Raw genomic sequence first — 27,544 nt, 5'->3', positions numbered from 1 at the left:
TTGGATTGGCCTGCGCCCACGGATAAAAAGGGCTTCCAGCGTTGTGTTGGGTTCGCAAATTTCTATCGGAAATTCATTAGGAACTTCTCGGGTCTGGTCTCCCCCATAACTCAGTTAACCAAGCTTGGAACCCGTTTCCAATGGACGCCGGAGGCCCAGGGAGCTTTTGAAGCCCTGAAGAAGCTGTTTACTACGGCACCCATTCTGGGCCATCCAGATGCTTCCCTGCCATACATCTTGGAAGTAGATGCGTCCAAGAACGCAGTGGGCTCCAACCTGTCCCTGTGGAGAGGCCCCAAAGAACTTCTACATCCCGTAGCGTTCTTTTCCAGGAAGCTTACTCCAGCCGAGAAGAATTATGATATTGGCGATTGTGAATTGTTGGCCATCAAGACGGCACTAGAAGAATGGAGGTACTTTCTGGAAGGTGCCACACACCCTATCTTGATCTTCACCGACCATAAGAACCTCGAGTATCTGAGAACTGCCAAGCGGTTACGCCCACGCCAGGCAAGATGGGCACTGTTTTTCTCCAGGTTCACATTTCATATTACCTACAGACCGGGGTCCAAGAACACGAAACCCGACGCGCTGTCACGCATGTTCGAGGACCCCAAGGAAGAACCAACTCCCGATACCATTCTATCCTCAGGGAACTTCTTGGCCCTCCAGACAGATCTACGGTCAAAGCTGATGGACGCATCCACGGCTATGTCAACCCTTCCTGGGGTGTCCCTCCAGAACAAGGGGGGACTCCTATGGAAGGAGGGGTTGATCGTGGTGCCGGAAGAGGTCCGAACCCAGGTTTTGGGACATTGTCACGACCACCCGATGGCGGGACACTTTGGCCCAGCAAAGACCCTGGAGCTTCTTGAACGTTCTTTTTGGTGGCCAAACATGGCAAAGGACTGCAAACGTTATGTGAATTCCTGCACTCTCTGCCAAAGGAACAAACCTTCAAGGAGCAAGGCTTGGGGACTGCTGCGACCTCTGCCGATCCCCGAACGACCATGGCAGAAGATCGCAATGGACTTTATAGTCGAGCTCCCTCCATCCCAAGGCCACACCGCCATCCTCGTGGTCATCGAACGACTATCTAAGATGGCCCACTTCTTGCCATTGAAGAATACCCCGTCAGCATCCGAAACTGCACGAGTTTTTATTCAGGAAATTGTAAGACTACATGGAGTCCCAGAAGACATTGTATCCGACCGAGGGGTTCAATTTACGTCTAAGTTTTGGAGAGCCCTATGCAAGGCATTGGATATCAAGTTATCCCTCTCCTCCGCATTCCACCCGCAGACCAACGGACAAACAGAGCGGACGAACCAGACCCTGGAGCAATACCTGCGTTGTTACACTTCCTTCCTACAGGATGACTGGCTATCGCTCTTACCCCTGGCAGAATTTGCCTATAATAACACTAACCATTCGGCAACGGGGCAATCCCCGTTTTTTTCGAACTACGGATTTCATCCTATCTTTCTCCCTGATCTGGTCTCGGAATGCCCAGTTCCAGCAACACAAGACGCACTTGCATTTTTCTCCTCCAACAACAAACTACTGCAGGAGGCCATCGCGAGGGCCCAGGAGGATAACAAGAAGGCGTTTGATAAGAAACGAAGGGGGGACCTGGTGCTGCAGCCTGGGGATAAGGTCTGGTTGGCAACGACAAATTTGAAAATGTTGTGTCCGTCAAGAAAATTGGGACCGAAGTTTGTAGGCCCTTTTTGTGTGAAGCGAATGATCAACAGAGTGGCATATGAGCTCATCCTCCCTGAGACATTCAAGATCCATCCGGTGTTCCACGTATCCCTGCTGAAACCAGTTGTCCCTGACCCTTTTCCAGATTGAGAGTCCAGACCTCCGGAGGCCATAACTATCGAAGAGCAAGAGGAATTCGAGGTAGAAGCAATTCTGAAGTGCCAAAGGAGGGGGGGTCAGACTCAGTTCCTAATTAAATGGAAAGGTTATGGTCCGGAGGACAACTCCTGGGAACCTATCCAACATGTCCATGCACCTAGGCTTGTCCGGGAGTTTCTTCGTGATCACCCGTGGTGGAGAGATCAAGTGGGCACCCGGAGGTTGCCCGTAGGGGGGGGGGCAATGTCAGGGATCCTCGCGGCGCTGGTCCCGGCGCAGGTGCAGTGCTCCGCTCTCGGCAGGGACGCGGGCATCAGTTCCTGGCCGACCGCGGCATTCGGGCTTGCGCATGCGCAGTAGGAACCGCGGTCGCGCGCCGGGCACCAATGACAGCGCAGGGCGCGATATTTAAACGGCCCTGAGCTGTCATTCAGTGCCTTCTGGTCTCTTCTGCATACCTGTACCTGTGATCCTGTTTCCTGTAAGTTGCTGACCCGGATTGGACCTGACCCTTGCTGCATTCTCCTACCCTGACCCCTGGCTTGCCTGACCTCTCTCCTGGATGCCCCTTACTAGATCTGACCTCCTGTTGCTGACCTGGCGTGTGACCCGACTATTCTCTGCCCGCTGCTTTGTACCGCACCGTCCCCACTGTTACCGACCCGGCTTGTCTGACCTTGCACCTGCTCATCCATCCATCCATCCATCCCACCGGGGTCTTCCAACCTCCTCACATCAGGCTCTTCCCCGTGGGAGCCTCTGGCGAATACCCCTCCCACTGACAGGCGCACTCAGGGGCCACGACCTGGTCTCAGGGTACTCCAAGTCCATCCCCACCATCAGGGGCTCTGGTGAACAAGTACTCTGGGGCTTAGACTCCGTGCCCTGGGTGCGACTAATCAGTGGAGTGCTAGTGGTACCGTCAGGCGGTCCATTACACCTGGCCTGCAACTCTATGTCCTGCGGTCAGCTTGTACAAGAAACTGCAATGTATCTCAACAATGGCAACTGCGAGAAACTAGGCCACAAAACAAGCAACTACATGCAATGTTGACAACTACATATAGGCAGATAGCTGAGGTGGCAAAATGTCAGTATTCAGTTGGTTAGTGGATGCATGGGTCTCTCTCACACGATAAAGTAGTCCAGCAGATTGTAGCTGTCTGTCTCTCTGCAAACGGGGTCAAACCACGGACTCTCCGGCTCAAACTTGCCATCCCATTTGGTCTCCTGCTCTCAGATTGGTCTGCTGGACAGTGTGGCAGGCTGAGTGGACAGTAGGCTCTTTCTGCTCTTCCTCTCTCTCCAACTTCGGCTCCATGGCCTAGTTCAGCACTTCAGCCGTCAGCACACCTCCTTCTGTTTCAATCTCTCCCCACACTCTCCTAGCCAATCTCCCGGGCTTTGATATTTATATGCCCCCACCCACACGCTACCTCTCTTAGGAATTGTAGTCCCTGACTGCCCTGCTCACCAGCTGAGTCTTGCTATACAGCATACAAGTTCCAGAGGGCTGTTCTGTCCATGTGAGTGACCCTGAATGACAGACTACCCCCATCTAATGTACATTTTAATGTATTGCAAGTAGTAACATATCAATGGGTTACATAAGTATTTCTGTCTTTGTTAGAGAGTTTACCTTACTCTCTGTATGGTAAAATATTGTCATCAGGACAAGAAGTGAGGGATAATCTCTCTAAAAGAGCTGCAGATGATAATATAAGGTGGTATTGAAAAGGTTTGAGACTAATTTTTTAACACATCTTCAGATAGCAGCACAAGGCTGCATGTACAGTCACAGGTGTGACTGACTTCATAAGTCAGTGTGCCAAAAGACATTGTCCTGAGTACTTTGGGAGCTGTGCAACTGGTGCTATTCTGACCACATGCGTTACCACGCCTGCTATTTCATCATGTTAAAACAAAGAGAAAACATGAAATTCTGTGTGACACTGGGCAAATCACTGGATCTCCGCAATGTTATCAAAACGGCAACCTTTAAGCTGGATTTTCATCTTCAGGATGAGGGCATTTTTGAGAGTTGTGCTCATTGAAGGTCTTCTTGATCTCTCATCGTCTTACAGTGATGTTCTTCTGCTCTTGAAGCACACGAGCCACTCAAAATACCTCAAACAACTCATTGCGGCATCGCCGTAAACTTGTTGAATCATGTCAAACGTCTCTGTGGCATATTCACTCTGTTTCACGCAGAATTTTACATTTGTTCTTTGTTCTAACTTGCTGTCCATGATGAAATAGCAGACATAGTAACGCATGTGGTCAAAATAGCACAAATTGCTCCCGATGTACACAGGAAGATGTCTTTTGGCACACTGACTTATAAAGGTCGGTACTCCCTGTGCCTTTGCGTGCCACCTTTTGCTGCCATCGTGTTTTCTGAATGCAGTGGGCTTGTGTGCAAGTTGGGTCCCCTTGGCTGAGAAAAGCATGCAGTGCATTTCGGTGTAGTTTTTAATATTGAGAATGGCTTAAAGGGGTGTTTTTAATCAGAGCCTGAGACAACTTACATTGTACAGAAAGAGCCAATGTAGAATAGAAAATATACAGCGCACAGATTGGGAACATTGGTGCTGGGGGAGTGGGCTAAGACTGGGATATGCTAAGAGGGGAGAGGCAATGATGCTAAGTGGGGGTAAAGGTGGGCATTGGTGCTAGGTGGGGGGAGGGGAGGAGACTGATCTCAGTGCAGGGAGAGGGGGGACATTGGTGGTCAATGGGGGGAGATTAGGGACATTGAGCTAAGTGTGGGTACATTAGTGCTAAGTAAGTAGGGTACATTGGTGCTTAGTGGGGGTAGAGGTACTCTATGTGAGCTGGAGTGTTTGGTTAGGTTTTTAGCTAGTCTGTCATAGTCCAACCATTCTTGGTGATTGAAGGGAGTTGAGATGGGACGGAAGACTCTGAAGATATCCAGTGCAGGCTGGGCTTGGTTTATATACAGTATGTATGGTGTACAGAGTTACACACGGCCCAGGCACAGCATGGGGGCAGAGCTCTGACCAGCATAGTGCACGGACTGGAGGTGGCTCAGAATCCCAGGACTAACAGGCAATAGGAAACCAAAAATGTGTGTCTACACATCTTGTAGGTAAAGAGGCACAGCTCACAGCATTGACTTTGCATTTCAGAGGATGAATAATGCCAGGAGAGAGTGGGGCTGGCTGTAATAGAAACACATTAGGAGCTAGTACATTCCTTTAGCCCAGAGTATACTGTTTTTGACAAGTGTCCACTAAAGAGCCATAAAATGCATTGATGGTATTTCAACCTTTTTATGATCAAGAAATAGCAACCTTACTGAAGAATCTACTTTGAAGCACATTTTAATTGAATGGGTGCCTCTGCTGACCACACAGTGGTTCCATTTTGGGGCCTTGTCTTTTTTTTACCCTAGTTACAGGCTGAGGCAGGTTCAGGAAAACCTGGACTTAGAAGTAGGTTGAATGATACTGTCCATCAGATTTGACTAGAGGACATTTAGTGACAGATAAAAAGGTACTGCAGGGGAAATCAATTGAAGGTTATTATTGGAGCAAAAGCTGGTATTGTTATTTTAAATTTCAAATGGCTATTCTTTATTATCTTGTTATTTTTGGCTTAAATAGATCATTTTCACCTAGATGGAAAACAACACATTTATATGCAAAACAACCTTTCCTCTAAAAGTGCATAATACAAAAAACATTGGTGCACTTAGTTAGGAACCACCTGTACAATTAATGATGCAAGACTTTTTGAACGCATTAGGATGAAATTGTGCAAAGATAATGTCAGTCCTGCACCTTTTGTTCCATGCAATACCATAATTTTGGTGTGCTGAGAAAAGAACAAAACAAAATGTCATGTATTTGGTTGAACTTGTGACAGCTGTCTTCTTAAAAAAAAACCACAAAAAACATTTTCAATTCCTTTTTCAAATCTTTTATTTAAATATTAATGTAAATTTAAATATAAATATAAATAAAAAGACAGCATAAAGATACTACACAAGTGAAAGTGACATATATAATGTGTTCATATATTTGCAGCTTGCCATCAATAATTTTATCTGTCCAGAGATCATGAACAACCAGTACATACGTGTGGAAATCTTTGCTTTGGAAACTTGCGAACTTAAAAATGCTTGGGAACAGAGAATTCAAAAACAAAATGAAGCACGGCAAATCGAAGCAGCTAGACAACAAAAGAGTGCCTTAAAAAGGTAAGATATTGTGGCTTCTATGCTAAGGTGTAATAACAGCTGTGTTCTATAGAAGCCAAAAACATTTCAACTCAGAACAACTTTCAGTAGTCATTTAGCTAAAAACTGGTATGTAAAATAAAGACTAATGCACTGGCCAAACAGATGGTGCATATTTTTTATTTGTTGAATATCACATTGATGAATGCAATGACATTAAAATACATATAACACTATTTAACATAAATGTTTATGTCCATTTACATTTTTGTGATGCATTAATGCACGTTATGTCATGCATTAATGCGTGTTGTTTTAAGACAGCCCAGTGAATGCAATGGGCTGCCAAAGCACCGAACCATCCTGAAAATCAGGCATACCACAAAATTTGTAACACAATGCTCTATGGTGCATCATTGACTTAAAAAATACTTTCTGAGTCACTAATCCAAAACAAAGTAGCAGAACTCCACCAAAAAGGGGAAGTTCCGCTTTAATGACTGCTCCCCCGATCCTCATTAAGGATTGGCACCTTTGGGGAGCAGGGGGTAGCAGGTACCCAAAATTGGCAGGTACCCGCTCCTACTTCTGCTGTGATCGCCTAAGTGATTGGAAGAATAAGTTGTCCTCCCCCCTTCCTCCCCATAGTCTTCTGGGACACATGACAGGTCCCAGAAGACAACAGGACCATTCAGAAAGCGCAGTGCGTCTCACATATGTGCAGTGAGCACCCAGCTGTCAAAGCGCCAAACTGTCACAGGTGGGTGCCCACACTGAAAGTGCTGGTGCCACGAACACAGGATGGCCCGTGAAATGGGCTGTGGGGAGGACACTGCGGGATCGAGGCACAGGTAAGTGGCTGTTTTTTAAAAGTCAGCAGCTACAGTTTTTGTAGCTGCTGACTTTTATTTTTTTTCAGTTTCACTGGAACTCTGCTTTAAGTCTAAAATTCCTATTTACAGTACATACTTGTTCCAGGTTAGTATCTCACAGTATTGAAGCAAGATAATCAGTATGAAAGCCACAGCTAACATTTGCAGAAGGTCAGTGCAAACTGTAGTAAACCAAAGCAATCAGAATCCATTTATAGTGGGGTTTCATCGTCAAACAGTGAGCAAATAAAAGACAGTCCATTCACTAATTGTTCATTTAAGGTGGTTTGGCCCACTTTAATTTGTCCAGAAAGATAAGAAAACAAGTTTCTTGTAGCTCCTGCAAAACTCCACCAGGATAATAAAGGGTGTCTTGCCAGCTCTGTACTCCATATGTTGACACCCTTCCCAGTTGGCTACCATTTACAAACAGGAGATCACTGCTTTTTTATCAAATCCACCTGTGCCTTGGTCCATGATAAAAACCTGAAAGAGATGGTGTCGGGTGGTGAACAGGGAACCCACCCACTTCCCTGATCAAACAACAGAGTCCTCAAACCACAGGAATGTAGACTCTTGTCATTTTATTGTGCTATTTATCACAGTATATACAATCTCTTTTTTTTTTACAAATAAACATTTAACTCATGACAAAGTATTCCCAGAACACTAACGGGGAATTTAATAAAGGTCCTGCACCAGTTTTAGGTTGTTAATAGCCATTGTTAATGCATTGCACCAAATTCAATAAGCATTTGCACTACTATTCCTCATATCTACGAGTCGTGGTCCAAATTCAGGTAGTTATTATTGAAGACACTTTTTCATTTTGTTGCATTGATTCAAATTCAAAATGAAATAACGACAGTTTGTCTCTTGCAAAACTGGAGCTAATTAAGACCAACTCTCTTTTGGTGCACATAGCAATTGAGGACAGAAAGGATCTAGAAAGATGTGTACACATGTAAAGGTCTGTTGAAAAAAATAAAGATTAATCCGATTAGGACTTGGTCTAGTCTACTGAGTGTCAGTGTTAAGCCTAGTACACACGGGCCGAATGTGGGGAGGCATCGGCTGGTTCCATAGAAACCAGCCGACATTCGGCCATTGTGTACAGCAGCCAGTCCAACAGAAGCTGGCTTCTGTCGAAGGGGCTGCTCCTGAGCTGTCAGGTTTTTTTTTTGTTCAGCCCGTTGGGTTGAGTGAAAAAAAAACTAGTGGTGTGTACCAGGCTTTTATGTCAGTCAGTGGCAGTGTTATTGTCAATGTCATTTCGATAGAGTCATTATTTATTGAATTAGTTAGTAATTTTTTTAGTGACACTTTCACCCCCTTCCAGTCCAGGCCAGTTTTCAATCTTTAGCAATGCCACACTTTAAATTACTCATTCATGCAACACTGTGCCCAAATTACATTTTTAGCATGGTTTGAGACAAATATAGCTTTTTCTGGTGGTATTTAACCACCACTGGGTTTTTGTTCATCTAAATAAGGTTAAAATTGACTTTCATGTCATGTGTAAACAGTATGTAGCCAGGTGCCAGCTATATAATTATGTCATTCAGAGTCATTTACAGATGAGACTATGGTTTATCCTTTTTCCCCCTAGTGCCCAGAACTGGGACCGATACATCACTTCCTGTTAGCAGAGTTGATTCAGTTTTTTTTCTGCAGCAGAGAAACTTGGGACTTGTAGTCCTATAGCCAATACATCCTTTGTTCCTGTGTGCTGATTGAACTACAACTACTAGAGATCTGGGGAAGGAGAAGGTTGCTCAGAATGAAAATATATTTCACAGCAAGGGACAGGCTTGCTCTCTTGGTGTGGGATTCAGAGCTGAACACAGTGGGACTACCATTCTCCTACAGAGACAGATTGCCTACTGTTGCGGCACTCTGCATATCAGTTCAGCACAGCAGTGACACTGATCGCCACACTGGGATTGCATCAGCTTCTCTGCATCAGGACTGTCACTATCCGATCTTCAGGCAGACATCTCTGCATGCTGTGCTGGCTGGCCATCAGATGGCAACTCTGCACATCCCTGAAAATAGCCAAGAATTGGGATTGGTGAGAGGGTGAATGCCCAACCTCTTTCTGTCATCATTCTAGAGACACTGCATGCAGACACCTTTACACCCCAGTATCAGGAAAGCTTTGCTTTGAGCAGAACTACAGTCTGTTTAAACTTAATTGAATTACCAGTATTCACTTCTGTTTATGGGCTCAACCATTGCTAGCAGAAGACAACGAACACCACCATATCAGGAACTTTAAACATCGGAGGACTCAAGTTGCGATCTCTAGTTAACCATTTTCCCGCCGCCCTATAGCAGAAGTACTGCTACAGGGTGGCAGGGCTGTACAAAATCACATATAAGTGATTTTCATACCTGGGCAGGGGGCGCGCGTGTGCGCATGCGCGCCACCCTAATTGCTCTGCTATTAGCAGCTAGGAATGTCAAGCAGCGGGTCCCGGCCAGCGATTACTGGTCGGCACTCGGTGATCATCGGGGAAAGCTGACAGGGAAGAGACCTGTGTGTAAACAACACAGGTCTCTCTCCTGTCAGCATGGGCATGCTGTTTGTATCTCTCTGCACCACATTACAACATGTCTCCCTAGTAAAACACAGCTCACAGTAAAACACACACAGCACACAGTTAACCCTTTGATCACCCCAGATGTTAACCTCTTCCTGCCCAGTGTCATTAGTACAGTGTCAGTGCTTTTTATTAGCATTGATCACTGTATTAGTGTCACTGGGGATGTCACTGGCAGTTCCCCCCAGTGTCAGAATGCCCGCTGCAGTCCAGTATACAGTATATACCGCCATTTGTAGCCACTATAACTTTCACGTAAACCAATTAATTTACATGTATTGGCATTTTTTTTTTAGCAAAGACATGTAGCAGCATATATTTTGGCCTAAATTTCTGAAGAAATTAGATTTTTTAAATGTTTTATTGGATATGTTTTATAGCAAAAAGTCAAAAATATAGGTTTTTTTCCAAATTGTGGGCCTTTTTTTGTTTATAGGGGAAAAAAATTAAAAATGCAGCGGTGATCAAATACCACTGAAAGAAAGCTCTGTTTGTGGGAAAAAAATTTTTAAAATTCCATTTATGTACAGCGTTGCATGACTGCGCAATTGTCAGTTAAAATAACGCAGTGCCGTATCATGAAAAATGGTCTGGTCGGGAATTCTCTGGAGGTCAAGTGGTGAAAGGTACCTCTTCTTTTATAAGGCAATTATTTTTACATTTAGGATACTTATATCTATCTATGTCGGAGTATACATTAAGAAGGAGAGGATAAGTCAACAAGCATTTTCTTTCCCCTCTTACTGCTGGTGTTGCAGTTTAATAGTTGAAGCTTACTACTCAAGACTGTATAATTTGTTAAATGTTGCTAATTGATTATTCCTACTTTACCAGTGTTCTATTTTTATGTACTGGGGTAGTATATCCTAAACTCATTATTCTTGTGGTCTACTCTTTGGAACAAGTTTAATATAGAGGTGTTACTAAAGAACTGTGTCTCTTGCATTATTATCCTATACCGTTAAAATATGTCTGACCCCAGAATGTCAGAAGTGTCAGGAGGCTTGCAAGGTCAGGGCAATCACTGGGGACAAGCATTATCAAGCGACCCCTGCGGGGGTAGTGAAAAATGTAATTTTGTGTGAGGATTCCAAAGTTAGGAGTTGATAGTAATAGGTGGATCTCCATGCCATTAAACAATATTTAACCATTTCTAGTAAAGCACAACTGCTGCTTTTAAAATCAGTTATAGAATGAATGAAAATAATAGCAACAGATAATGCTTACACATTGTATTATTTTAAAACCATGCCACAGTATTACATGTATAACAAAGGTATACTTAATAAAGGTTTATTTTTTTCTTTTATATTACTCAAAAAGAACTGAGATATGCTGAATTAGTAAGTAATTGGCTGCAAAAAAATCTTCTTCTTGTGTGTTTAAGTACGTTTTCTACAGTTTACAGAGGTTGATGAGGAGTGCACCTTTGTATTTCAGCAATTAACCTCCAGATCAAAAGTGTAGCGATTCCCTAATGGTATACATACTTTAAGAATCAAAACCTAACAAAATAGCTATATAATGCATTCCGAGACATCCGCTTAAAGAAGTCAACAGCACAAGGGCATGGGCAAACAAAAAGGGTTGAAAAGCACTTACATAGAAAATTAATGAGAGAGCCCTTAGTTTATTCATCAAAGTCAGACTGAACTAATGTGTTCATATAAAATGCATACTGACCTTCTTGCTCTAGTAATAATATCACAGTTGGTGCAGTGTAATGCCAACCTGCTTAAAATAAACATTACAATCACAATAATTAGGCTAAACCACAGACCCCACTTTGCACGTTCTGTGAATGTCATGATGCAAATTGAATGCCATGCTGCTAATCCTTTATGTTTCAGAGGGATGGGCACTCAACAGAGAACATTAATTTGACAAAAGACCCAGTGAGATCACTGGTTATACATTTCAATCAATGCACGTCATCCCAAGCATGCAGACATAGGAACATATGATTAAAGGCACAAAGTTATTATTACTAAAGTGAGATTATCACTTTCCCTGGAAGAAAAACAAACCACTGTAGCTCTTACATTTATGTAATGGATACAGTGACAGATTGGTCCGTGGTCCACTACAAATATTGGATTAAGTAATATATGATCATGAAGTGAAGGAGGAATTAAAAACTTTAGAAAGAGGAATTACATCATGGATAGGACGTATAAACCTGGTAAAAATGATAATTGTACCGAAAATCTTATATAGATTTCAAATGATCCCAATTAAACTCCCAGAAGCTTTTTTCAAGGTAATAAAAATAATGATAACAAGATACATCTGGAGGAATAAAAAACCGAGGGTGTCCTATGAAATATTAAGTAGAGACAAAGGGAAGGGTGGTCTGGGAGTATTAAGAGATATTACAAAGCAGTAATATTAGGGAGAATTTTTTATTGGACGTTTAATTTAGAGAGGAAAAGTTGGGTAAAAATTGAAAATACACTTTGTGGAACTAGTTTGAATAGAATTATATGGTTACCGGCACAATATAGAGGATTGAAGGAGGATTTAAGTTTATACACTGTAAATGTATTAAGGGAATGGGATAAAGTACACAAATATATGAAGTGGGAATTTAATTCTATATTAATGCCACTAAGAAATACAGAATTTTTTCCCCCAGGTAGAGAGGAGATAACAGGTAGATGGTTTAAAAAGGAAGATGTCCAACTGAGAGATATAATGGGGGAGGGGAAATTGAAGTCTTTTAAAGATTTGGCAAAGGAAAAGGGAAAGATTTTTACTAGGTTAGATGAGTGGCGTTATCACCAATTAAAATGTTTTTGGGGAAATCTCCCAAAACCTCTGAGAATGAAAAAGGATTGGAATTTGTTTGAAAGGTTGTTGGATACACGGGGGGATGGGAAACACGGAACAGCTAAAATATATAGAATTTTCACAGAATTAGACACAAACACCAAACCAATGCACATAGTGAAATGGGAAAGAGATATGGGGGTGGTATTGGATGAGGAAAAACAGAATAAAAATAAATAGATTAGTCCACGAAAATGTAAGTTTGAGGGATGTAGAAATAAGGGTGTGGAGAAGTAGGGACAGTGTATCACATTTGGTGGGAATGTCCAAAAATTCAAGTATTCTGGAAAACAATAGTACATTTAATTGAGATCATAACTGAGATAAATATTGGGTTAGACCCAGAGATGTGTTTGCTGCATAGTTCAGAGCTATCAGTTGGCAAATATAAGAAATTAGGTTTAGGGTATTATTTGAATGCTGCAAAAAGTCTGATCCCTAAGTATTGGAGGAAAACAGAAGTACCGAAAGAGGAGGATTGGATAGAAAGAGTGAACTGGATTAGTAGGATGGAGAAGCTCTACTATATGCAGGAAGATAAGATGGAAATATACTATGCAAAATGTGAAAAATGGGAAAACTCTGGAGTAAACGTGAAAAAGTGAAATGTAGGAGGATATAAAGTGGGTAGATGGGTAGGATATCCTTGCTTTAGATAAGAGGTAGTGAAAGAATGCAGAGTGAGGGGTGAAGGGGGGGAGGGGGGGGGGGTGAAGGGGGTAATGTTTTAAGAGGGAAAAAGAAAAGTAATAAGAAATAGTTATGTATATTTTTTATGAATGTGATGAAAGTGTTTTGTTATTGCTTTGAAAAATTAATAAATATTTAAATTTAAAAAAAAAAGTAATATTTGATCACATAATTATGACAGTTTTATCTCATGTGGTTCACCATTAAACACAAACAACCATTTTTTGAACTGCCCTGCTACATTGCAGAGAAGCCGGCAGTAGAAGAATTATGAATCTGACATTTCTAGGAGCAATTACTTTTTAGTTTCCTGAACACGCTGTGGTTCCAATCCGACAATCCTTATGTCATTGCTGTGTAAGTCTCCATTCACAATTATGCAGTTTGCTTTTTGTCCATTTTGCAGTTCTTTTCGCAGGTTGTTTTGCGTTTTTACAGCGTTTTTACAGCATTTTGCAGTTGTCCAGCTCTTTTTTTTGTTAAAGTGGAATTTTTTTTGTTGCTGGGCAGAATAAAAATGCAACATGCGCAAAAACGCACAACCATTCATTTGAGCAGCTTCTCCATTGAACTCTATTGTAGCAAAAACACTGTTTTTTGCTTTTAAAAAATTCTAGGTTCACACATAAGCGTTTTGCAGTGCGTTCTGCATTTTACAGAAATGCACAGCAGTGCATTTAACATGATTTCCATTGGGACATTCCCATCTCCGTGTTTTCACCCAGTGCGTTTTTTGGAAAGGGTCAGGGACTTTTGTAAACACAAAATGTTGCTTTTTGGTTCAATAGACTTCAATCGAGATGCTGTTGAAATGCATGTAGTGCTTTTTTATGCGTTTTTTATGCTTTTTGCGTTTAATCTGCCCAGCAACAAGTTGCAAAAAGAATATCAAAAAACGAGTCAAAAACACGTGCAAAAATGCAAAATGCACTGCAAAAAGCACTGCAGAAATGGATCAAACGCAAACTACATAGGTGAGAACCTAGCCTGACTGTTTCCAAAAACGCAGCAGCTCAAAAAAAAAAAGCATAGATGTGAACATGTTCCATAGGAAACCATGTTAAATAGACTGTAGTGTGTTTCTGCAAAGAACACTAAAAAACCACATTGGTGTGAACAGAGCTTAATTCTGGTGCAAGGAACCCCAGTTTTACTTTTGCTGCACCTAAAATAGACCTAAACCCTCTTCAACAGAACCCCTTTCCCATGGTCTGTCACCAATTTCTGTTAAATGCTCACGTAAAGGGATTGTAAAGGTGCAGTTTCTTTTTTTTGTAATTAAAATAACAAACATGTCATACTTACATGTTATGTGCAATGATTTTGCACAGAGCAGCCCTGATCCTCCTCTTCCCTGGAGCTCCTGTCTCCCTCCCCCCCGCTCCCCGAGTACTCCCATAGCAAGCTGCTTGCTATGGGGGCACTCATGTGGGCTCACTCCTGAGCTACCTCTGTGTCCATAGTGTGGCCCTGCCCCATCCCTGGCTCCCTCTTCACTGGCTGTAATTGACGGCAGCAGTAGACAAAGTCTCCCACTGTTGTGTCTGAGACAGTGAGGAAGGAGATTGAGAGAGCAGAGATGCTGCACAGTGCTAGATCGATGTTGGGCTCAGGTATTTGAAGGTATGTTGAGCTAAATATTTGAAGGTGTTTAGAGGGGAGCTGCACATTAAAGGGTTTTTACCTTAATGCATGGAATGCATTAATGTTAAAAGCTTCTAACCTCTACAACCACTTTAACAACTTCTTTGACATTTGATGATCATTTGTTGCTCATTGAACATCACTCTCTGACCATCAGAAAAAAATATTTCCTCCTTGAATAATTCTGCCCCTTAGTGTCATTGAAGCATAAATAAATATGTATCTGTGAAATAAAAAAGTCATACAAAAGACAAAATGATTGGTGTATAAAATTACAAGCTATAAAGGCAAAGTTCAAACACAATTTACCCAAACCATTCAAGTTTCTCTTTAAATAAATGCAATGCATTGTTCTAGGCACAACAGAGTTAGTAGCCCCTAGAGCAATGGTCTCCAAACTGCTGCCCTTTGCTTGCCTTTATCTGGCTCTTATAGCATTATTCCTGCCACTGACATCAACAATGGAGCATATTTCTTGCCACTGACACCAACAATGAAGCATAATTCTTGCCACTGACTCCAACAATGGGGCACAATTCTTGCCACTGACTCCAACAATGGGGCACAATTCTTGCCACTGACTCCAACAATGGGGCACAATTCTTGCCACTGACACCAACAATGGAGCATAATTCTTGCCACTGACTCCAACAATGGGGCACAATTCTTGCCACTGACACCAACAATGGAGCATAATTCTTGCCACTGACTCCAACAATGGGGCACAATTCTTGCCATTGACATCAACAATGGGGCACAACTCCTGCCACTGATACCAACAATGGGGCACAGTTCCTCTCACTGACACCAACTATTTGTCCCCCTAATACCAAATATCAGCCATTGTTTACTCCCACTGGGCACTGTCCAGCCCCCCTAAAGACTGCAGGACAGTAAACTAGCCCTTTCTTTAGAAATTTTGGAGACCCTTGTTCTAGATAATAAGGAATATGTCCTGTGGTGTTAAATCATAGAAATGTGTGTAATTTAGCTGATATTTCTCTAAAATTTCAATTAGGTTTATATAAGAAAAGTGCCCAAACTGCAACTGCTTATGACAGACAAATGAGTTTTTTTGTTTTTCATTTTTCCATTTTTGTTTTTCCTTTTTTTTTCCATTTAGTTACATTAAAATGGACCCCCCTCATCCTGAATAAACTGCCAGCTTTTAATGATTATACACCTTAACACAATTATACTCACTTTCCTTTTTAATTAAACTCACTTTCACTTTTTATCTATTCAGTCCTGTTTTTACTCAATTCCTGCCGTTCGTCCACCCCTTCATTAGAAATCTGCTCTGTCAGGCTATTCTTTCTTTTTATCTGGGCTGACCCACCAGTGATGTCCATGGCAGATCTCTTGTGTGTGTGAAGTTTAAGAGCTTATTTAGACTTGCGGTTGGGGGGGGAGGTAAAACCAGATGGCTGACAACCTCCCCAGCAAAGGCAGTGGGCATGGGTGTACACAGGCCTCATTAAAGTGAATGGGGAAATGATATACAGTCATGGCCGAAATTGTTGGCACCCTTGATATTTTTCCTGAAAATCAAGTATTTCACACAAAAAAGGTATTGCATTAACACATGTTTTGCTATACACATGTTTATTCCCTTTGTATGTATTGGAACAAATATAAAACAGAGGCAGAAAAGCAAATATGACATAATGTCACACAAAACCCCAAAAATGGGCTGGACAAAAGTATTGGCACCCTTAACTTAATATTTGGTTGCACACCCTTTGGAAAACATAACTGAAATCAGTCGCTTCCTATAACCATCAATAAGCTTCTGACACCTCTCACCCGGAATTTTGGACCACTCTTCCTTTGCAAACAGCTCCAGGTCTCTCTTATTGGAAGGACACCTTTTCCCAACAGCAATTTTAAGATCTCTCCACAGGTGTTCAATGGGATTTAGATCTGGGCTCATTGCTGGCCACTTCAGAACTCTCCAGCGCTTCTTTGCCATCCATTTCTGAGTGCTTTTTGACGTATGTTTGGGGTCATTGTCCTGCTGGAAGACCCAGGATCTTGGACGCAAACCCAGCTTTCTGACACTGGGCCCTACAGTGCGACCCAAAATCCTTTGGTAATCCTCAGATTTCATGATGCCTTGCACACAGTCAAGGCACCCAGTGCCAGAGGCAGCAAAACAACCCCAAAACATCATTGAACCTCCACCATATTTTACCGTAGGTACTGTGTTTTGTTCTTTGTAGGCCTCATTCCGTTTTCGGTAAACAGTAGAATGATGTGCTTTACCGAAAAGCTCTATCTTGGTCTCATCTGTCCACAAGACGTTTTCCCAGAAGGCTTTTGGCTTACTCAAGTACATTTTGGCAAACTGTAGTCTTGCTTTTTTATGTCTCTGTGTCAGCAGTGGGGTCCTCCTGGGTCTCCTGCCATAGCGTTTCATTTCATTTAAATGTCGACGGATAGTTCGCGCTGACACTGATGCTCCCTGAGCCTGCAGGACAGCTTGAATGTCTTTGGAACATGTTTGGGGCTGCTTATCCACCATCCGGACTATTCTGCGTTGCAATCTTTCATCAATTTTCCTCATCCGTCCACGACCAGGGAGATTAGCTACAGTGCCATGGGTTGCAAACTTCTTGATAATGTTGCGCACTGTGGACAAAGGCAAATCTAGTTCTCTGGAGATGGACTTGTAACCTTGAGATTGTTGATATTTTGCCACAATTTTGGTTCTCAGGTCCTCAGACAGTTCTCGTCTCCTCTTTCTGTTGTCCATGCTTAGTGTGGCACAGACAGACACGCAATGCAAAGGTTAAGTGAACGTCTCTCCTTTTTATCTGCTTTCAGGTGTGATTTCTATATTGCCCACACCTGTTACTTGCCCCAGGTGAGTTTACAGGAGCATCACATGCTTGTAACATTCTTATTTATCCGCAGTTGTGAAAGGGTGCCAATACTTTTGTCCAGCCCATTTTTGGAGGTTTGTGTGACATTATGTCGAATTTGCTTTCTTTCCTCCCTTTTTTTGTTTTGTCCCAATACACACAAAGGGAATAAACATGTGTATAGCAAAACATGTGTTAATGCAATACGTTTCGTGAGAAATACATGATTTCCTGGAGAAATATCAAGGGTGCCAACAATTTCGGCCATGACTGTAACTGCCCCGCAATTGCAAACAATGCAAGCAGTTGTGGCACATTGGTGCACCTTTTGTGGGGTTAAAACAGGAGGGGAGGAGGCATCATATTACCACCTTTCTGCCTGTCAAATGCTCCTGAAAAGCGATCTGAACATACTGTAGATTGAATTTCAGAGGTGCGACAATTTAGCTGCTTGTCAAACCCCAGCCTTGGGGATTTGGCATAGTTTGTATTGTTTAACCCTTGCCATTGTTTAACCACTAGACAAACAGGCTATAGCTGAATGATGGCTACAGCACAGTTGTCCAGTTCTGGGATGGCATCATATGACGTCCTCCAGAACGCGCCCCCAGCGATGCTTACTTGGCACAGTCGGTGATCTCTGTGTCCTACGGACAAAGCTGATCACATGACAAGGTAAAAGGCCAACCACAGCGGCCTTTTACCACGTGATCAGCTGTGTCTGATGACACAGCTGATCACAAAGTGAATACAGTTGCCGGTTATCGGCAGCACATTCCTCATGCTGTAACAGCATGAGGAAACTACTGCCAATAACCAGAAAGTGCCACAGAGGACATCAGTGCAGCCCCAAATGTTCCCAACAGTGCTACCCACCAGGGCCCAGCAGTGCCACCCATCTGTGTCCAGCAGTGCCCATCAGTGCCACCCATCAGAGCCCAGCAGTGCCACCCATCAGGGCCCATCAGTGCCACCCATCAGTGCCCAGCAGTGCCACCCATCTGTGTCCAGCAGTGTCCAGAAGTTCCACCCATCAGTGCCCAGCAGTGCCAACCATCAGTGCCAGCAGTGTTGCCAGCCAGTGCTGTCAGTCAGTGCCGCCAGTCAGTGCCCATCAGTGCCGCCTATCAGTGCCCATCAGTGCTGCATATCAGTGCATCATCATCAGTACCTCCTCATCAATTCCCACCAGTGTCGCCTCATCAGTGCAGCCTAACAGTGCCCATCAGTGCTGTCTATCAGTGCTCCCCAGTGCTGCCTATCAGCACCCATCAGTGCTGTCTATCCATGCAGCCTCATCAACGCACATCAGTGAATGAGAAAATTTACCTGCTTGCAAAATGTTATAATAGAAATCAAGAAAACCTTTTTTTTCTTTCAAATTTTTTGTTCTTTTTTTTCGTTTCTAGTGCAAAAAATTAAAAACCCAGTGGTGATTAAATACCACCAAAAGAAAGCTCTGTTTGTGTGAAAAAAATTATAAAAATCTCATATGGGTACAGTGTTGCATGACTGTGCAATTGTCATTCAAATGCCAAAGCACTGAAAGCTGAAAATTGGCCTGGGCATGAAGGGGGTAAAAGTGTCCAGTACAACAATGTATAAATTATTTTTTGTTTTTCATGAAATCTCACAAGATGTTGCTATTTAGCTGCGACAGCTTCTTGAAGGCACTGGTAACGTAGCATGCAGTCGTGGGGTCGGGGTTACATCACTAGTGTTTTGGGAGAGGCAGAAGTACATTAACAAAAATTGTACTTTTTTAAATTCTAGGACAGAGCCTGGGACACAGCCTTTCCAGGAGGCAGTTGCGAGGACAGGGATGCATCACCAGTGCTTTCAGAAAGGGAGAAATACATTAATAAAAATTGTAAGTTTACCTAAAAAAAAACAGATTTTTACGGGACAGACTAAAACATTTAATGTGAAAATGGCTTAATGTAGCTTAACGTGTAATAAACTGCCTAAACCTCAATCTATTGACTTGAAACTTTGCACAACCCAAATTCTCAACCTCCCAAACATGTCCTAGAAGTTTCATAGATTTCAGATTTCCACAAAGAAAATGGGGGACATTAAGCTTGTTTTTTGGGGAGCTTAATGTGGCTTAACGTACAAAAAAAAGCTTAGATGTTGACCAATCTCCCCCAAACTTCACACAATAGAAGACTCTATCTATAGCAACATATTCTCAAAATTTCAGATCATTTAGTAAATCACACCAAAAGTTATTCACATTAAGCTATATTTTACAGTGCTAAAACGTTTAATGTGAACAGCTTAATGTAAAAAGAGCTTAACGTACCATAATGTGCCTAAACCTCAATCAATTGACTTGAAACTTTGCACAGCCCAAGTTCTCAACGTTCCAAACATGTCCTAGAAGTTTCATAGATTTCAGCCTTCCACAAAGAAAATGGGGGACATTAAGCTTGTTTTTTGGGGAGCTTAATGTGGCTTAACGTACAAAAAAGAGCTTAGATGTTGACCAATTTCCCCCAAACTTCACACACTACACATGTAGTTGTGCGCACCCAGAAGAGGAATTTACCCTGCCACTCTCCCCGCCCTCCACAACACTGAGTTAAGCTAGGGGGAGATTATGGGGGGCTGTGATGTCAGAGAGGGAGCTGTGATATGGGGGGCTGGAAACTGAGAGGGGGGAGCTGTGTGGGGTGAGCTGTGATATGAGTGGCTGTGAGAGAAGGAAATTGTAATACTTGGGGAGCTGTAATATGATAGGGAGAATCTGTGATATGGGGGGGGCTGTGATGTGATATAGGGGGCTGTGATGTGAGAATGGGGAGCTGTGATATAAGGGGCTGTGATGAGAATGGGGGGGGGCTCTGTAATATGAAGGTTTGTGAGGGGGGTAAATAATATGAGAGGGAGAAGCTGTGGTATGGGGGGCCGTGATTTGAGAAGGGGGAGCTCTGATGCAGGAGGGGGAGCTGTGATAAGCCGGGCTGTGATGCGAGATGGGGAGCTGTGATAAGGCGGGCTGTGATGTAAGATGGGGGAGCTGTGATATGGCCGGGCTGTGATGTGATATGGGTGGCAGTGATGTAAAATGAGGGCTGTGATGTGAGGGGGGAGCTATGATGTGGGGGGCTGTAATGTGAGAGGGGGGCTGGGATATGAAGGGTTTGTGATGTGAGGAGGAGGGCTGTGATGTCAAGAGGGGGTGAGCTGTGATGTGGGGGGTTGTGATTGCAAGGGCGACTGTGATGTGAGAGAAGGGTCTATGATTTCAAGGGGGGTGTGATGTAAGTGGGGCTGTAATGTTTGGGGGCTCCGATGTGAAAGGGGTTTGTGATGTAAAGAGGGGTGTGATTGGAAAAGGGGAACTGAGGACATTAATTGTGAATTTAAAGATCTGAGTCATAGAAGAAAAATGAAATTCAGACCTCTGCAGAAAGAAAGTATTAAAAACCGGACTTTTGTGAATTTTAATTCAGTACCCGTGATGTAGAGTCTTCTACATGTGTAGTGTGTGAAGTTTGGGGGAAATTGGTGAACATCTAAGATCTGTTATGTACGTTAAGCCACATTAAGCTCCCCCAAAAAAAGTTTAATGTCCCCCATTATCTTTGTGGAAGGCCGAAATCTATGAAACTTCTAGGACATGTTTGGGATGTTGGGAACTTGCTGTGTGCAAAGTTTCAAGTCAATTGATTGAGGTTTAGGCACATTATGGTACGTTAAGCTCTTTTTACATTAAGCTGTTCACATTAAACGTTTTAGCACTGTAAAATATAGCTTAATGTGAATAACTTTTGGTGTGATTTACCAAATGATCTGAAAGTTTCAGAATATATTGACATAGATAGAATCTTCTTTTGTGTGAAGTTTGGGGGAGATTGGTCAACATCTAAGCTCTTTTTTGTACGTTAAGCCACATTAAGCTCCCCAAAAAACAAGCTTAATGTCCCCCATTTTCTTTGTGGAAGGCTGAAATCCATGAAACTTCAAGGACATGTTTGGGATGTTGGGAACAATGATGATTTTCTGCACAACTGTCAGGTCAGCAGTCTTTCCCATGATTGTGATTCCTACTGAAGCAGACTGAGAGACCATTTAAAGGCTCAGGAACCCTTTGCAGGTGTTATGGCTTAATTAGCTGATTAGAGTGGGACCCTTTGAACCTAGAATATTGCACCTTTTCACAATATTCTAATTTTCTGAGATTGTGGATTTGGGGTTTTCATGAGCTGTAAGCCATAATCATCACAATTATGACAAATCACGGCTTGAACTATCTTGCTTTGCATGTAATGAGTCTATCACATATATTAGTTTCACCTTTTAAGTTGCATTACTGAAATAAATGAACTTTTGCACAATATTCTAATTTTTCGAGTTTCACCTGTATCTATGCCAAAAAAAAGATATTGCATAGGTTGTATTTTTGCAGAAATTCTGCTGAAAATTATTCTGTAATAGCCTACTTAAACAAAAATTATCTAAGTGTTCTTTAGTATTAACTACAGTATAAACTCACACATACTGTTTACAGAGCTGACAAAAGTGTTCTTATACTTAGGGTCAAATGTAAAGTACAATTCCATGATTAACCTAATTAAACCATCTCCTTACTCCTGCAGGAGAGAGAAGAGAGTGCTCGACAATGGCTGGCAATGTCTGGGAGCAGTGACATCACCCATATGCTTTCTATGGTTCATCCATTGTCAGTGATCCCGCCTCTCCCCTGCAGACACTGCTAGTTGATACAGGGAAGCCAGATCATGTGACTGAAGCAGAGTGGCCCAAAAATAGGTAAGTATACAGTTCTTTCTTACACAGGTTAGTCAGCATAGGTGCTAGGAGGGAGCATTTTAGGATTAGGTATATCCCAGAATTCTACTTTAAGCACACACAGTCTAGGATGGCAGGGCTGTCAGGATGGCCCTAAGCCACCCACATATCATACTGTGGATAGTCAGTGGCACATTCTTCTTTGCAGTAGAAGTTTGTAGTCTGTTGCTGTCCCTGTCACTGGCATCCCACTGTGTCCTCATTGTTGCTGTTTCACTTACAGTTTGCTCACTCTGGATTTGTACAACTTGAACTGCATTACAGAGAGGATGCAGTTTGTCCTATTTCTCTGGGACGCAGCTAAAGCTGTAGTTTAGCTAGAAAAAATCCCTACAGCTTTAGTCACATCCCTTACTAGCTTGATCCTAGAGAAATCTTCACTGCAAGGATAAAATATATGAGTATGAAACCACGAGAGGTTAAATAAATATAAATACTACCTCAATATAGAAATACTATAACAAACCAGAAACAAAATAAAATAAAAAATAAAAAACATATAATCAAAAAATAAAATGAAAAGCTACCCACAGCTATATATACTCAAATAACTCACATATAAATGTGCTAAATATCTAAATTACACAATAACAGATTGTAAGCTCCAAGGAGCAGGGCCCTCCTATCCCTCTTGTATTGAACTGTATTGTTGCTGTATTGTCTCCGTTATATTGTAAAGTGCTGTGCAAACTGTTGGCGCTATATAAATCCTGTATAATAATAATAATAATAACAGTGTCACACTTTTCTCATGCTCAGACGTGAGAAGAAATGATAATCCCAATAGGAAATAAATAAACAAATACTGCAAACAATATGCCAAACTCTAATTAACTGATTCAGTCAATCACTTGGTCATAGTCCTTGCCATCAAATATCTTCTTTTTTCATATACAGTGCACCTCCACCATCAATAACACAAGATATGCCCTCACCTGAAATTTTTGACCTCACAACTAAGTTTGGTCAAAAATAGCTTGCGTCCTCTAGGTGGACATATGGTGATGGTGTGACCTCTACCAAGATCCTCCTTCCATGTTGTTTAAGCTCCGTCTTATGACTCCTCTCCTCCACTTAGCATACATGTAGGAAATACATAGGCAGACCAATAGTGCTTTACCATTTAAAAACTTTTATTTTATTAAAATATAAATGAGCAGCTCACATGATTCAGGTGCCCCATTGCACCCAGTAACATACACAATAAATGTTATATAGCTGACACCTTCTGGCTGTGAAAAGCTTTCTCTGTATTCCCCTCCGGGATGTGACATCCCTCTGAAGTCAATGCATAGGGAAGCCAACGCATGACCCTGTGGCGTAACACATAGGGGAGGGGCTTGGTGGCATTACGACACTCGCGGTCAGCTGACCCATGCCGGAGCGAGATCACAGAGGAAAATACGGAGAGAGCTGTTCATAGCCAGAAGGTGTCAGCTATATAACATGTATTGTTTATTCTGCCCCCCATTCACAAATCATGTTACAAGCAGTGTAATCAATGACAGATTACTCAAATGAGGAGGAAGGAGGGGCCATCTTCCTGTCAGACTATCTGTGCTGCTATTTTGGCTGAAAATCTGATAACTATTGCAGTGTCAGAAGTTCAAAATTCAGGAAAAAGACAGGCATTCCTGCAGTGAATATTTCTCCAGGAACCAGCTGCCTGCACACAGTACCAAGACAGGGTTGTCCAGCACCCAGGGCAAGGATCCAAAATTGCACCCCCCTCCCTTACTGTTAATACATGCCTTGGAATGGGTATAGCAATCTGTGTCTATACATTGCCCCCCTGCTCACATGCGCCTGGGGCAGCTGCCCCTCCTGCCCACCCTGTGTCCCAGCCCTGCCTGCACAACATGGGACATCCTTCATTACAGGTAAGTGATGTGACTAAAGCTGTAGATTTTTTTTATTCTTTTAGCTAAACTTCAGCTTTAAAGGTGCAGAGTGAGTGGACTGTGTCTTTTAACATTACCACCTCTAGCTGAGATACAATTACACTTACTATTATTAGCATTAATATACAGAATTTTTATAGCACCAATAGTTTCTGCAGAGTTTTACAAAATAAAGAGAGTTTGTACACAAGCGATGTTAGTGCGGCAATCTCTCCCTGCCTTGCTATTGTGTTCTAAAAATGGGACCCCCCCCCCCTCCATTGGCTGCTGATGCTGGTTGTTTGCCAGTTTTCCAGTATGCCCGTTCAACAGAATACAGTTGTAAGATTGGCTTCTGAAAAACAGACAGCTGTACACAAGGTTCGAAAGCTGGCTGGTTCCTGCCGAATTGACCTTTTTCAACCAATTTTCATCCCTTGTGTACCTAGATTTACAAAATAATCCAGGAGGATTATGAGAGATCACATTTTGGCCTGGATTCTTAAACAAGGTGGGTGTGAAAGGATTCAGAAAGTGTAAATCTAGCTCTGGTTAGGCCCAGGATGAAGGACTCTTTAGTGTGCAATATGCTCATTAAGAATAGGGTCTTTTCCTTAGGTCCCACATCTTACATTTTTTAGTTTTCCTAAATGGGTATCATTACCTGTGCTTCAAAGAGAATAAAAAAAAGGTTTTAGTAAGCAAGTGCAATTATTCAAAATAAATTAGCTAAACAGTGATATTAATTACATCACTGGTTAACTCTATTAGAGGAAGAACACATAATTTGTCCTATATGACATTGATTTTAGTTAGGAAGACAAAAATAGTCTTCTAAATATAGAATAGCAGTTGTTGCTATAACCAGGACAGAGCAAACACAAATATTTAATGACAAACAAACTGGCCCATCTGAAGTTTTCAAGTCTTACATCACATGCTGCTCCAGGTATTTTTATTCTGATCTAAATCTCAAGTCACATTAAATGTGTTGATATACTTGCGACAACAGGTTTACTGTGCGGAAATGTAAGCGTTGCTTTTCCAGTTTAACTCAAGCCAGCCTCCACAGCAGATTTGACAGCATACAATATGTAGACTACTATTTCAAAAACCCATGACCAGACTAAACTTATTCAACACTGGAATGTCACTGTTAATTAAAGCTCTAATTATTTCAAACTACCATGCATATGTCAAAATCCAGTAGGTCTTCTTATTATAGAAACCACAAGGGTGGTTACAGAAACAATAAAATACCATACTGATCCACAGCTATACCTTTGATGTAGAAGGACTTCTTGTGATGACGGAAATAACTGTCATAGTGTGAAAGAATAAAATAATCATTTTGGTGGAGATTTTATTTTTATGGCAGCACTCTTTATTCTAGGCGTTCTGTGTAAAATCAAGAAATTGGTGATGAAGCTGGCGTCCATGTCTACTTTCCAAAGCAAATATTTGGCCCATGCAATAGTGCACTGATGAAAAAAAAATTCCAAATGACAACCTATCAATTTGCTATAGAGAAGAGTGGCATCACCTCGATCATCAACAGGAAGCCCATGCTCCCAGCCTATCGGCTATCATCTGGTCACCCAGCAGGACTAGATAAAGAATGCTGCTTTTTAAGGCCACTGTAGCTTATGTATAAAAAATGTCTGCCTGCTGTGAAATCAGCAACCTAAAAAGAGAGTGGTATTCTATCTTTTAGGTGCTATCATCACTCCAGTAAGGAAGTCCTATATAAAGGATGGGCTTCCTGCTTGAGGGGGCTTGCTATACACACTGCAAGCCTGGAGTGAACTGGTAAGAGTTTCTTTGGATTGCTTTGTCACGTCACATGAAAAAATCAGGCTAGCAGTTCAAGACAGTATACAGGATAAGAACCAAGCTAACACAACCAAAAACACATTTTCAGAGAAAGGGTCAGCATCATAATGATGAAGAAAATAAAAATCCTCAGAGAGAATGAAAGCTAGTTTCTAGGTGGGCAGACACACATGTTTGACCTTGTTTAGGAAAAGATGGCACTGATGAGCTTAATGTGTAGGAATGAAAGAACTAAGGTAGTTATTCAGTAAAAACCCAACATGTTTTGGAGATTTTGAAGTTCTCCTAACATCAGGACTCAAAAAATGCTGAAGAATTAGTGAAAATTAAATTGGGTAATGGTCAAGAGGATGCAAAAAATATAACATCTGAAATAATTTTTTCCACTTCCAGCATCCCACAGAAGATTTTCTTAATAAAAATACAAAAAACTAGTTGCACCCACACTGCCTGTGCTGTCCCCTGGATGCCCTGTTGTCCTTGTAGCAGTCGTATAGACGAAATGCATTGGGGCAGAGTTATGTGATGTCATCCTGCACATGGACCAAGCTCATACCAGGCTAAGTGGTGGAGCCAGCACCAAACAATACGTGTCAAAATCCAGGTTCTGGGGGACAGCACTCATGTGACAATCAGATGAAGACAAGTTTATAAGAATTCAAAGCACAAATACTGGTGTTTAATGCGAATTGCAGTTAATAAACTGGACACATTTTGTAAACCACAGAACATCTTTTATTTTTTTATTTTTATTTTGGGACAGAAATCGGATTTAATTGTTTATCCTAGGCACTTTATATGTATATGAATGTAAGGGCTGTATATACATGAATTTGTGATTGCATATAACACATTTTTATTAATTATTAATTGCACTTTGTATATATATACAGTTGTGTCCAAAATTATTCAACCCCCAATGCTGTAAAGGGGTTTAGGGACTATAGTGTACATTTGGAATTGTATTCAGAATCAAATCCTACAAGGACGTTGTAACTACCCAAATGCAACTAAAATGACATCAATTGTTTATGTAATACAGTAGTAAATGGTTCTTATGTGGTTTCTTCATTGCCACAATTATTCAACCCCTTAAAGACTACCACTCTGAAGAACAGAGGTTCATACAGGTGCTTTCCATCAGGTATTGAAAACACCTGTGGATGTCACCGAGCAGCAATCAAGCATAATAAGCACCAATTAGGCAGCTTTAAAATGACTGTGATACTCAGCTCCTTCTAGACATTTACTGGTGTGGTTACAAACATGGTGAAGGCAAGAGAATGGTCCAGGAAGACAAGAGAAGAGGTGATTTCTCTTCACAGGAAGGGCAATGGCTATAAGAAGATTGCAAAGATGTTAAACATACCAAGAGACACCTTAGGAAGCATCATTCGCAAATTCAAGGCAAAGGGCACTGTTGAAACGCTACCTGGTCGTGGCAGAAAGA

General features: G+C 41.9%; 1 protein-coding gene across 1 annotated transcript in view; it reads left to right on the top strand.

Moving 5' to 3' along the window:
- The window catches only part of LOC149436040 (protein FAM240B-like), a 121,921-nt gene that overhangs the window by 81,929 nt on the left and 12,448 nt on the right, over window positions 1-27,544 (top strand). The window contains exon 2 of the mRNA XM_089662153.1: window positions 5,913-6,085. Within this exon, the coding sequence (XP_089518279.1) occupies window positions 5,946-6,085 (140 nt within the window). The 5' untranslated portion in view covers window positions 5,913-5,945. The remainder of the gene's footprint in view (window positions 1-5,912; window positions 6,086-27,544) is intronic.

This window comes from Staurois parvus, unplaced genomic scaffold, assembly GCF_062004578.1.
Source record: "Staurois parvus isolate SC_StPar_1 unplaced genomic scaffold, SC_StPar_1.0 ptg001432l, whole genome shotgun sequence".
NCBI classification, from domain to species: Eukaryota; Metazoa; Chordata; class Amphibia; order Anura; family Ranidae; genus Staurois; species Staurois parvus.
The sequence above is the reverse complement of the archived record's forward strand: the minus strand, read 5'-3'. Positions and strand labels throughout refer to the sequence as shown.